This window comes from Alosa sapidissima, chromosome 23 (assembly GCF_018492685.1).
Source record: "Alosa sapidissima isolate fAloSap1 chromosome 23, fAloSap1.pri, whole genome shotgun sequence".
NCBI classification, from domain to species: Eukaryota; Metazoa; Chordata; class Actinopteri; order Clupeiformes; family Clupeidae; genus Alosa; species Alosa sapidissima.
This window is the reverse complement of record NC_055979.1, coordinates 9,308,677-9,319,953: the sequence shown is the minus strand read 5'-3', so window position 1 is coordinate 9,319,953 and position 11,277 is coordinate 9,308,677. Positions and strand designations below refer to the sequence as shown.

The 11,277-nt window shown below is 43.3% G+C and overlaps 1 protein-coding gene across 2 annotated transcripts in view; it reads left to right on the top strand.

The window, feature by feature from the left end:
* LOC121698172 (NGFI-A-binding protein 1-like) overlaps positions 1-9,753 on the top strand; it is an 11,349-nt gene extending 1,596 nt beyond the window's left edge. For both annotated transcript variants that reach the window (XM_042080018.1, XM_042080019.1), the window contains 7 exons: positions 1,257-2,222; positions 2,747-2,880; positions 3,245-3,290; positions 5,645-5,764; positions 6,548-6,716; positions 7,086-7,214; positions 7,702-9,753. In XM_042080018.1, the coding sequence (XP_041935952.1) occupies positions 1,365-2,222; positions 2,747-2,880; positions 3,245-3,290; positions 5,645-5,764; positions 6,548-6,716; positions 7,086-7,214; positions 7,702-7,772 (1,527 nt within the window). In that variant the 5' untranslated portion in view covers positions 1,257-1,364 and the 3' untranslated portion in view covers positions 7,773-9,753. The remainder of the gene's footprint in view (positions 1-1,256; positions 2,223-2,746; positions 2,881-3,244; positions 3,291-5,644; positions 5,765-6,547; positions 6,717-7,085; positions 7,215-7,701) is intronic.
* The last annotated feature ends 1,524 nt before the right edge of the window (positions 9,754-11,277 follow it).

Below are 11,277 nucleotides of genomic sequence, written 5' to 3'. Positions count from 1 at the left end.
AATATTTGCACTATTTCCATCCTTGCCTGAATTGACTATCACCGCTTTCTCCACACGTTAAATCAAGCGTGTGTAGCCTTCTGGGTACTTCGTGTTCAGAGCACTAGGCTTCTTGCTGTATAAAAAGGGGGACAGAGTGTGCACTACGTGTGTGGGAGAAACCTCGGTCCAGCTCCAGGAAAGGTTCTGGTAGGCGTTCCCAAGAAGCTGCGATAGCCATCCAGTCTTTCAGCAGTATTGCATTGTAGTTTCTTTCCACGCAGCGTAGGCTCAGACTGCAAGAAATATGATCGCAGTAATGTAAATACTAGTTTCCCTATTTGGATAGAAGAAAAAGCTGTTTTAGGGATGGGGTAAATGTTTGTTCTCAAGTCAGAGAAAGTATTTACAGGAAAAAATGGGAAGCGTTGGTCCAGTGGTATCTATAAATACATGCTACAAATAAACAATCCCATCTTTATGCCAGCTTTACTATGCTGCCTTGCTGAAGCTCACAAAGCCTTAATACAGTATATCAACAATATATTTTCTGCATTTGTTTGTTTATGTTTACTTCACTGTCAACCTGACACTTGGGAAAGAATCATTCGGTGGGCTTTAATCAGACACAACCTCACATAGATTTATTTATTTCTCTCTAAATATTTGCACATCAAGAATTAATTGGTAGTGTTATGTGAAGTGGTAAGATGAAGCACAGTTTGTTATTTTAGTATTATTGCCGGGTATTTTTTGTCATCTTTTTCTGCTTAATGACAATAGATCAACGGCCAATAGGCAAAGGCTGAGTGGACACAGCCAATTCCTTTTGCCGTACCTCTGTCTCACAGACTCCGGCTGGCCGCTGTGTAGCAACATGCCTTCCAGTATGTGCAGTCCAGCTTAGTAGGTGGAAGGTGTAGAACCTACGGCCCCACCTACTGTGCACACGCTGCCATAAAAAGAACCATTTGGAATGCTACTCTTCCAGATGCCTGCTATGGGAGAAAGCTACTCCTCTGCCTTTCTTTCGTCAATTGTCTCTCTCTCTGTCTCCCTCTCTTTCTCTTTCTGTCTGTCTATCTGTCTGTCAATCTGCCTTTCCTTGAGATGTTTTTGCACTGAATTTGACAGGGAGTTGATTTGTGTTTGTTTACTCGTTCTTATAAATCTACTACATGCCTTAATGAAGCAAACCAAACTATCATACAAAGTTTACAAATTAAAATGAAATCTCTCTTTCTCCCTCTCTTTCCCTCTCATATATCTCTCCTCAGATATACCCAACCACCACACACAGAGGCACACACACACACACACACACACACACACACACACACTCTCTCTCTCTCTCTCTCTCTCTCTGTGGCTCTCTGTGCTGTGAGATGTCTGCAGCCCTGCTGAGGACCCTGGGGGAGCTGCAGCTCTACCGCATCCTGCAGCGGGCCAACCTGCTGGCCTACTACGACGCCTTCATCCAGCAGGGCGGCGATGACGTGCAGCAGCTGTGCGAGGCCGGCGAGGACGAGTTCCTGGAGATCATGGCGCTAGTGGGCATGGCCAGCAAGCCCCTGCACGTGCGCCGGCTGCAGAAGGCCCTCCGCGACTGGGTGACCAATCCGACGCTCTTCAACCAGCCGCTGGCCTCCCTGCCCGTGAGCAGCATCCCCGTCTACAAGCTGCCCGAGGGGGGGGCACGCAGCCCACACAGCCCGAGAAGTCCACTCCTGGGCAATGGGAATGGAAGCAGTGGTGGCAGTGGTGGTCGGGATGGCCACACGCTCCGCGTGCCCAAAGCGTTGCTGGGCAACGCCTGTCTGGACGGCAGCAGAGAGGGCACTCCGGTGCCGGGCTCGCCCCTGCAGACTAGCGCCGGCGGCGGCGGCGAGAGTGGACGCTACTGGCTCGGCGGCGGCCACGCCAACGACAGCGAGCCCAGCCTGTCGCCGTGCGAGGCCACGTCGCCCTGCTCGCCGCGGGACGCCCTCGAAGCGTTGGATGCGGCCGCGGTGCAGTCGGTGACGGAGTGCGTGGAGAGGATCGCCCAGGAGCTGCCCCGCAGTGACCTCACGGAGGTCAGGGAGCAGGTGAGGAGCAACAAGAAGCTGGCCAAGATGATCGGGCACATCTTCGAAATGAGCGACGACGACCCGCGCCGAGAGGAGGAGATTCGCAAATACAGCGCCATCTACGGGCGCTTCGACTCCAAGAGACGAGACGGAAAACATCTCACTCTGCATGAGGTAGCTTTCAAGCCGTTAGTGACCCCTCCCAAGACTGTCTGGTGTTTTAAATATCTACACCAGCTTTGAATATCATTAAAATAAGAAAAGTCCTGTCAGTTCAGCATATCAGTTACATGTCTCTTACCACAAAGTATCCATATTGTGCAGTATATGTTTGTGCTTCCTTTCTTGCAAATATGTTTTATTTATTTTATTTTGAGGTCAGTACTATGGTCAGTCACACTGGGGAAGTTAAATAATGCCCTTAACTGTTTATACTTTGTATTAGAATTAATAATAATTTGTCACTAGAAAATACATATTTGGTATACATATTTCCCGATTAGTGTTATAGTGTTATAGTGATAGTGGTCTCAGCAACTATATTTATTATCAGCCACACACAGCAAACAATAACTTCAAAACAACATGTCTGATACAATTTGCGTCTGTTCACAAATTTCACAAATTATTCAGTGTTTTTGTTGTGTGCTACCAACACATCCACTTGAACTTCATAATTAATACTCCTTCATCCCCAGCTCACAGTGAACGAGGCCGCGGCACAGTTATGTATGAAGGACTGTTCCCTGCTGACCAGGAGGGACGAGCTGTTTGGTTTGGCACGGCAGGTGTCCCGGGAGGTCACCTACAAATACACCTACAGGACCTGCAAGTAAGACATGGCCCTTTAGTCCGCCAGGGGACAGCCCTTTTATATGTTTCTGAATGGTCATATACAGTATCTAATGCCATATTGCAGTAATGAAAATGTGAATCTGTTCTAAAAGAGTACATCTGTATAAGTTGCTTTGGAGAAAAGTGCATATTAAATGAATTCATGTAAATGTAAAAGAACAAATTAATTCAGTACCATCTAATTAAATTGAATTGAGTTTTAGGAGTCTTTTTGGATTTGGATGGATCAGTGGATTTGATATCAGTGTTTAGTGTATGAATGCCATGTAATACCTGCCAGTCAATCTGAAAAGAGTATTTCTTTACTTCAGTGTATTAAGTGTGATAATGTTCCTGTTCAGATCCCGGTGTGGTGATGAACCCTCTCCAAAAAGAATCAAATCTGAGGTAAGCACAACCTCGCCTGCCCTGCTGTAATGACACAATGAAGCCTAACAGCTCATATCACAGGTTAATCAGAATACGGCATATGGTTAACAGCCTCTAACACACACTCACACACACACACACACACACACACAGTCAGACACACACACACACACACACACAGGCACACTCACACACACACACACACACACACACACACACACACACACACACACACACACACACACACACACACACACACACACACACACACAATCAACCTTAATTATCTCTATAAAACACACAGTATCTGTGAGCTCCAACACCCCCCCCCCCCCCCCTTCCTTGTGCAGGTTGTCTATTCCCTATGTTTCCCAGGGAGGTCTTTATTGATTTTCTGCTCAGAGTTTACGGATCCCTGTTGGTCGTCTCTGCCCACTCACAATATTTGACTCATTTCGGTTCGTGTCTTATTTTCATAGAAATGCATGTTATTTGCTGAACAGCCCCTGGAGTAGCTGTCTCCAGAGAGCAATTATTCCAGTGAATCATGCTCATATTTTGCCCATGCTAAGCTACCTCGTGAGCAGCAGAGCTCTCTGGGACTGTAGTGCAAACTAATGATTAAGTGCAGAAAAAAATAGAGAACTTGCTGTCATTACCCGCTCAGTGGAGCTTTAAGTAAGCAAAAGGTGTGAGGCGAAAGCATAATTTTCTTCAGCTAATAGTACAATATGCTGGTAGTTTCTGGAGCACAAATGAAATGTGTTTCTTAATTTCCTAGGCTTATTACCCTGACAGTGGAGGTTGAACTGAACTACAGGCAAAAAGTATGAGGTTAATAGTAGCACTTTCAACAACATGAAGTGTGTACTTAACTATCTATGCAGAAAGTGACTTTATTCTTCAGACAAAAATAATGTGACAAGAGATTATAATTGATAGTGTTGTTGCTTGCACAACTCCCTCACCTTAGCCACCTCCTCCTCCAGAAGGAAAGCCCAGAACCACCCTCTTCATTTAAATGGTGACATCAATGTGTGGGAAGACACCACCAGACTCACCCTCACACACGGACACAAACGTAATGAAACGCAAACCGTGGGCCAGGCCCTGTCCCACGTCACAGATGCATACGCACTACTTAGCTGGTGCCGCTAAGAGTGCAGCTATAGGCGTGTGGTGGGAGGGGAGATATTACTGTACGTGTGCAGGACCAGAGTTTTGGCTTTGTGCCGGCCTTTCTCCACTGGTCTGGTCAAACTCGTGTGATGAACCCAGTGTGTTACTTGAGGAAGCAAACAAGCACTGCTTCTACAGTGGCATGACTGAACTAGTGTGGTTTTACAATAGGAAACAAATGCTATTTTTATATTGACAGCATTTTTATTTTTGATTAATAAATCATTGTATTAATCATTATTACAATTCTTTTATAATCTATAACTATGTTTATTAATCATTAATAATCTTGTATAAGGCTGTAATCACTATAAAAATATTATTGTGTTTGGTGGAGGTCAAAGTTTAAAATTGACAATTACTCTTTTATCTCTGAAGCGACTGTAAACATGAATATTATGCTGCCTGGTTCATCTGGTTTAATATCTAATAACAAGCGGTGTTTTGGCATACATAACAACGCAGTTTTCACATACAAGATTTATAGACCAAAGATGTCAAGGCCTAAAGATCACACACAAACATACACACGCACATTTAAACAGCCTCAAATCTAACTCTACTTAACAGTCTTAGAAGCGTCCATCAGAAACGGCCAAATGACCACGGTGACTCACATGTAATGACAGACTCTGCAATCCACGTAAATGCCATTTTTGCACTAGAGACACAAATAGACCGAAAGTGTGGTCAGGAGTAATATCCATCTGTTTTATTTGAAAAGGATGGCTGCACCGTTATGTATATAGTATAGTATAGTACATTATACTCTTGACTATAATCTATTGCACTTTGCATTGAAAATTTTTTTTATATAACACATTAACATTGTGACTGGCAAGAAATGTATTGTATATCTTTGATTAGAATTTCTAGTCAAAATGTCATTATGGACAAGTTGAGTTAGAATTGCAACATGTGTTAAAAAGCAATTGTTGATTGCTTTTAAAGTTGTGATTCATGCTACTGATTAAATGTTAAAACGGCTTGCCATATGCCAGTGAGGAACTAGCAAAGTAGTTTGTGCCAGTCTACATCAGTGAGTGAGCGTGCACCAGACTGGCTTCAGGTCTATGGAAGCCAGACATAACTTTACCCAGGATCATGGACAACACCTTTAACTCCCATGCCCCTGCTCTGTTGCCCTCAAGAGGGGTATTGCTGAGGTTAACACTGTGCTGTTTGCTCCTTAGGAGGGGTACTTTGACCTGCAGGAGGCGCTCCAGGCCATCTACATGCGGCAGGAGACTCTGAGGGAGCAGCTGGCCTGTGCCAAGACCAAAGGAGAAGAGGTGCTCATCAGGAACCTACAGGTAGCCACTCCTTATAGACCCCAGTGCATCTGAGTAGAAGATCCCAGTGCCCCTAGTAGATCCCAGTGCATCCAATTGTAGTGCATCCCAGTAGATTCCAATGGATCGCATTCCAGTGTACCCCAGTAGATTTTAATGGATCCCAATAGATCCTAATGCATCCCATTCCAGTGCATCACAGTAGATCCTAATGTATCCCAGAGGATCCTGTTCAGGTGTGTGTCTCCCTACAGTGTTTTTGAACATCCACTGTAACTAGGCTACATCTATCAGACCCGCATACAAGTAAATCTCAGTCTGGTTATTATATGATTTAACAACGGAAATTACTAAATGACGCATTTGGCAAAAACACTCCCTGTCCATGTTGGCATGGCACCATTCATTCTGTGGAGCATCACTGGCTGCCGGGGAGCTAAAAATACTGCTGTAGATGGCGATGCTTGGGCCCGGTGCCATGTTGTGTGTTTGAGGGAGCTCGGCAGTGGCTCGGAATATGTTGTTTGCTTCAGCTCCTACCTCATCCGCTTCACAGCAAAATGTTGACATGGCATATGGGGTGTCAAGGAGGAGTGTGAGAGCTATGCTGTCGCTCCCATTCACAGCATTTAGGCATTGAACACATTCATTAGTGTTTTGCCTGTTGCCTCTGAGTGTATGCTTACTGGTGAGTGTGTGTGTGTGTGGGTGTATCTGTTATTGCCTGTGTAGTTTGGTTTGTATGTGTGTGTTTGTATGTGTGTCTGATGTCTTTTTGTGTGTGTGTGTGTGTGTGTGTGGTAGATGCAGCTGGAGCGTCTGCTGGGCAGACAGATGGAGATCCTCCGGGATGCGGCGGCCCAAGACCGTCTCCAGGCGCTGGACTGGAAGATTCCAGCCGTAGCTATCAAGCACCTCGCGGCCCGGCAGCACGCCAACACTGTCTCACCCGACAACTGCCGTGAACAACCAGGTGAGGACCGCTGTGCCAATCATCTTGATTAGTTCCCTCCAGGTTGTTTATTGGTTGTGATAGCATAAATGATTGTCCACAGTTATATTTTCCAACAGTGGACATTAAGGTTTTTTACTACCACACTACGGTACCCTCGATGAGCATGAAGTTAAATAATATCCCTCTATTAGATATATATTTTAGCTACCCAGTGTCTACCTTAATCCAGTTCAATTTAAACTGATCCGATATTTCATGATGTCATTACTGTACTAACAGTGCACCCAGTCTGTGGGGGATTTTTATCAGTTGAACTCAATGGATGATGAAGATGATGATGATGATGATGACATAAAGTTCTGACTTATCCGTGTATCTGTCCCGTAGGTGATAGACCCTTGAATCTGCGTGTGTCCAATCCAGGGGAAGGGGACATTCCACTCGGCAGGCAGCTAGCCAATGAGCTGAAGCGACATCATAATCACATCTCCGAGGAGACCAGGAAGCAGGGAGCAGGTCAGTGGCGCCCTGTTTTGATGACTCCTTCCCTTTCGTTTAGTTTAGTTTAGTTTCGTTCCGTATCCTCTTCTTTGGCGCCGTTCTACTGCGCCCACTGCGTTGTTTACCACTCAGAGGAGTCTGTGATCCCTCTACTCCAAACTGTGGGCTTTGCCTTTCATGTCTAAAGGCTTTGGTGGGCCCACTCCTCCCTACGCTTTTGACGCATACGTTCTAAGTGTGGGAGAAAAGGGGGGCTTGACTAGCGTTTGAACACGGCTCCATAGCTTCTGACAACTTTGCACTTTAAAACAGAAATGTGGGAGGAGTTACTGTCAATCTGTGTCGGTTTCGATGAGCCATCCAAACAGTGAATGGATAAATAATTCTGTTAATTCCATGGATTCATTTTTGCCTTTTGTGAAGTGGTGTGTTATAGTATTGCTTGTTATTGTTAGTATTAAGTGTGGATGTTTATGTGCCTGTTATGTCTGTTTATTTTCAGAAAATGGACATCAGAAGTTCAGTCTTGTGGAGAAAACGGTCATAAAGTCAGAGCCAGAGGACTCCAGATAGTGTCTTTGTCCCTAACTGTCATCCCATCACAGTTTATGTTGTAGGGTTAACCCAAGGTCACACACTGCCCTTTGTCCATCGATACCCAGCACAGGAATATTACAGCACTGCCTTAACAGCCAACAATGCCTAAAATATATATTTATTTTTCCTTTCTTTTATTTGTATTTTTTTAGTTTTCCCAAAGCGCCTACACCTCCAGTGAAACCTGAGATAGACAGAGTACTGATGTCGTTGATGGCAGTTATGTTTTGAATGAGTCCATTTGTACATATTGTTTTTCTTTTCATTGGTTTTCTAATATATGTTATTTAAGAACGCTTCACCTTCATAAAAAAGGAAACATTTGTTCTTTGTATGTACTGTAAAACAAAGCCTTCTTTGCTTTATTTAATTATGTGATGGACAATAAGACCAAAAAGGCGAGATAAATTATTTTGTTATAATGCAGTGGTTAAAACTGAATGGTCTTCAGTGTGAGGAAGAGGAGGACACAGGGGCAGGTGATTAAGAACTCAGTGACATCCTAAACCCAGCTCTCTTTCTGACAGGGGGGTGTGGGTTGGGTCATTTGTCTCGCAGCATCAAACCTTAGGGGCCCCAATTTCACTGACTGGCAACAGGCAACAAGGAAAGAGTTCCAATCAAAGGCCACTGGACATGAAGTGAATTAGATTCCATAACATAATTTGGCCAAAAAAAAAACATTTGACTAACTTAATACCATAAATGTAAACATGGGGGGGTCAATACAAGGCTCCCACACGCCATGGGATACAACAACAGTTTAGCTCACGCACACGCACAGACTTTGCTCGTTGCATGTTGCGTGTCACTGAAATCAGGTCCCTGTAGGTGTTCATATGGAAAAGGAGGGTATGACCATTACAGTGTCCTTAGAAAAAGTGTTGTCAGTGTGCCAAAATATACCAAATACAGTATTTTGTCACTTTGAAGTCAAGCTTTGTAGTTTGGGTGTTTGGCTTGTTGTACGGTACCTTTATGTCAATCAACATTACTAGTCTTAGAAACTCTTGGTGTGTCAGGCGTTTTTTGCACTCCTCGTTTTAAGCGTCCTTTTGTTATTAAATTTAGATGAGTAATGATTGTCTCATTTACAAATTCATACATTTTCACTAGGAAATCTCAGTAGACAAGTTAATGATATTGTGTCATTGTTCTATATCTAAGCTGTATGTTTTTTGGATTCTACCATTGTCTTGTGAGTTGAAACAGTTCTGCCTCCAACCTTGGCGGTCACAGACAGCTCCCCTCTGCACTCTTTCTGAGTGCTTTCAGGGACTTTGTGTTTTGCACTACTAGTTTCTCTCCTCAATATTTCTAACACATAATGTAATTCTCCCTTAATATTTCTGAACTCAGATTAAGTCAGTCATCGATGTTTATGAATTTAGATAAAGTCACTCTGCAACCTTTCATTGGTGTATCCCATCCTCATTTGTAAAAATAAAAACACACATACACACACACTCACACTCACACACACACACAAGGAATATCTTTTTTTATAGATAAATGCATCATTGTATTGTAATGGTGAAACAATCCATTCATACTCGTAGAAAACCAGTCCAGATGGTGGTGAACTGGTCAATCAAAATGTAAAATACATCGCTGCTCATCAATCTTATGGTAACGATGTGTTTGTAGTCCTCATCAGTTCACCTGTGCTGCAGCTGCCTTTGGTTTACACAAGTCACCCACCATATGGCTGTTTGCACAGTGTGTGTTTCACTGCAATCCTCCAGATGTTCTCCTTGTTGTGTCAAGAGGGAGGATATGTAAGGATAGTTGTTAGCCATTGAACTGTAGACCATTGAACGTCATTGTTGTTTGGTTGTTGTAAGTGACCGATTAGGGTATGTTTGCATAGTCGTGCACATTATTTTTGTTTTTGTAAACACTAATATATTTTATTTGTTTAACAGCACATAGATATTAAAGTTTATTTTTGAGACCATGCAGTGAGTGTTGTTCTCTTCTTTATAGTTTTTGATAATGGCTCAGTTACTTTATGGGTGTTTCTGGCTGTAACCACAAATACTTAAAAGTGAGAGAATCCAAGGCTCACCTATACAGCTAATTTGCATGTGCATCACTCACACATTCGGGAACTAGGCGATGAGTCACTCTGACGCAGTTCACAGCCCTCTCTCTCTTTCTTTTTCTCTGTGTCTCACTCACTCTCTATCCTTCCTCTCTCTATCTCTCACATACACACATGCTTGCAAACATTCTCAAACTCACTCACACATGCACACACACACTATATACATGCACTCTCTCTCACACATACACGTACACTCTCACTCTCTCTCACACACACACACACGGTCATACTTGCCTCTGACAGGCACATCACTGCACACCTCCAAAATTCCACAGAGCTGGCTTTGTGTAAGAAGCAAAGCATGGCTCCGGTGGGACGTCAGTGTGAGATCGCCGTGGTGACCCAGCTTAGTGGGCGGTGTGAGGGGCGGAGGGAGGGAATGTGGCGCTCGGTTCCAGGGGGGGGGGGGGGGGGGGTGTGGGCTGATCTGGCTGTCACACCGTCACCCCCACTTAAAGGCTCTGTGAAGCCAACTCTCTCTGAAATGTGGTGGGTGGCGAAAAAGAGAGAGAGAGAGAGAGAAGAAATCTGTTCGCCAACACAGTAGTTTAAAGAATGCCTTTTTCCTCCTCTCTCCACCTAACACACCCGCACCTTATAAAATGCGGTTTTTGAATCAGGCCAGTTACTATCAGCTTTAAGAAATCCTGTGTACAATTTTCTTTGTGTTGTTTTCATTCAGAGGCAACTCTTTTATGTTTGTACCGTAATCTGTTTTGGGTTAATTTTTGTGCTTTTTTGTGTTAATCTAGCAATACTGATGTATAACACACACACACACACACGCACACACGTTAGTTGCTAAAGCATCCCGATAAAAACGAGAAGGTAATATTTACTGTACTGATATTTATACTGATGGATTAATGAACACAGTCCATCCCAAACATAGTAGAAACAATTTAGCACATGTCCATATATAGTTGTATATACAATACATACACAAAGACAACAACTGTTAATATATTAATTATGTTTTAATTATAATAGTTAATTAATAACAATAGTTTTAAGTTTTAATTAGATACTTAACACTTAGACGGATAGACGGAACAAAGAGTTCAAATAAGCAAAGTCATTGAGACAAGGCTATTCCGTAATTTCCCGACTATTACCCGAGGCTTATACATTGATTTTGCAAAATGTCTTCAGCTATGAGGTTAATACAAGGGGCCAGGCTACATGTATATGCATTTCTGCATTTATATGCATGGGAATGCATTTCTTTCATTCTTCTTTCTGATTAAAGCATGATCTGATTCTAATTCATTGTGCTATTAGGCACTGCGGTAAATACACGGTTTTATTATTTTTTTAATTTACATAAAACACTGTCCTGTGGTTTATACACACTACAGCTAATACACAGGAAAT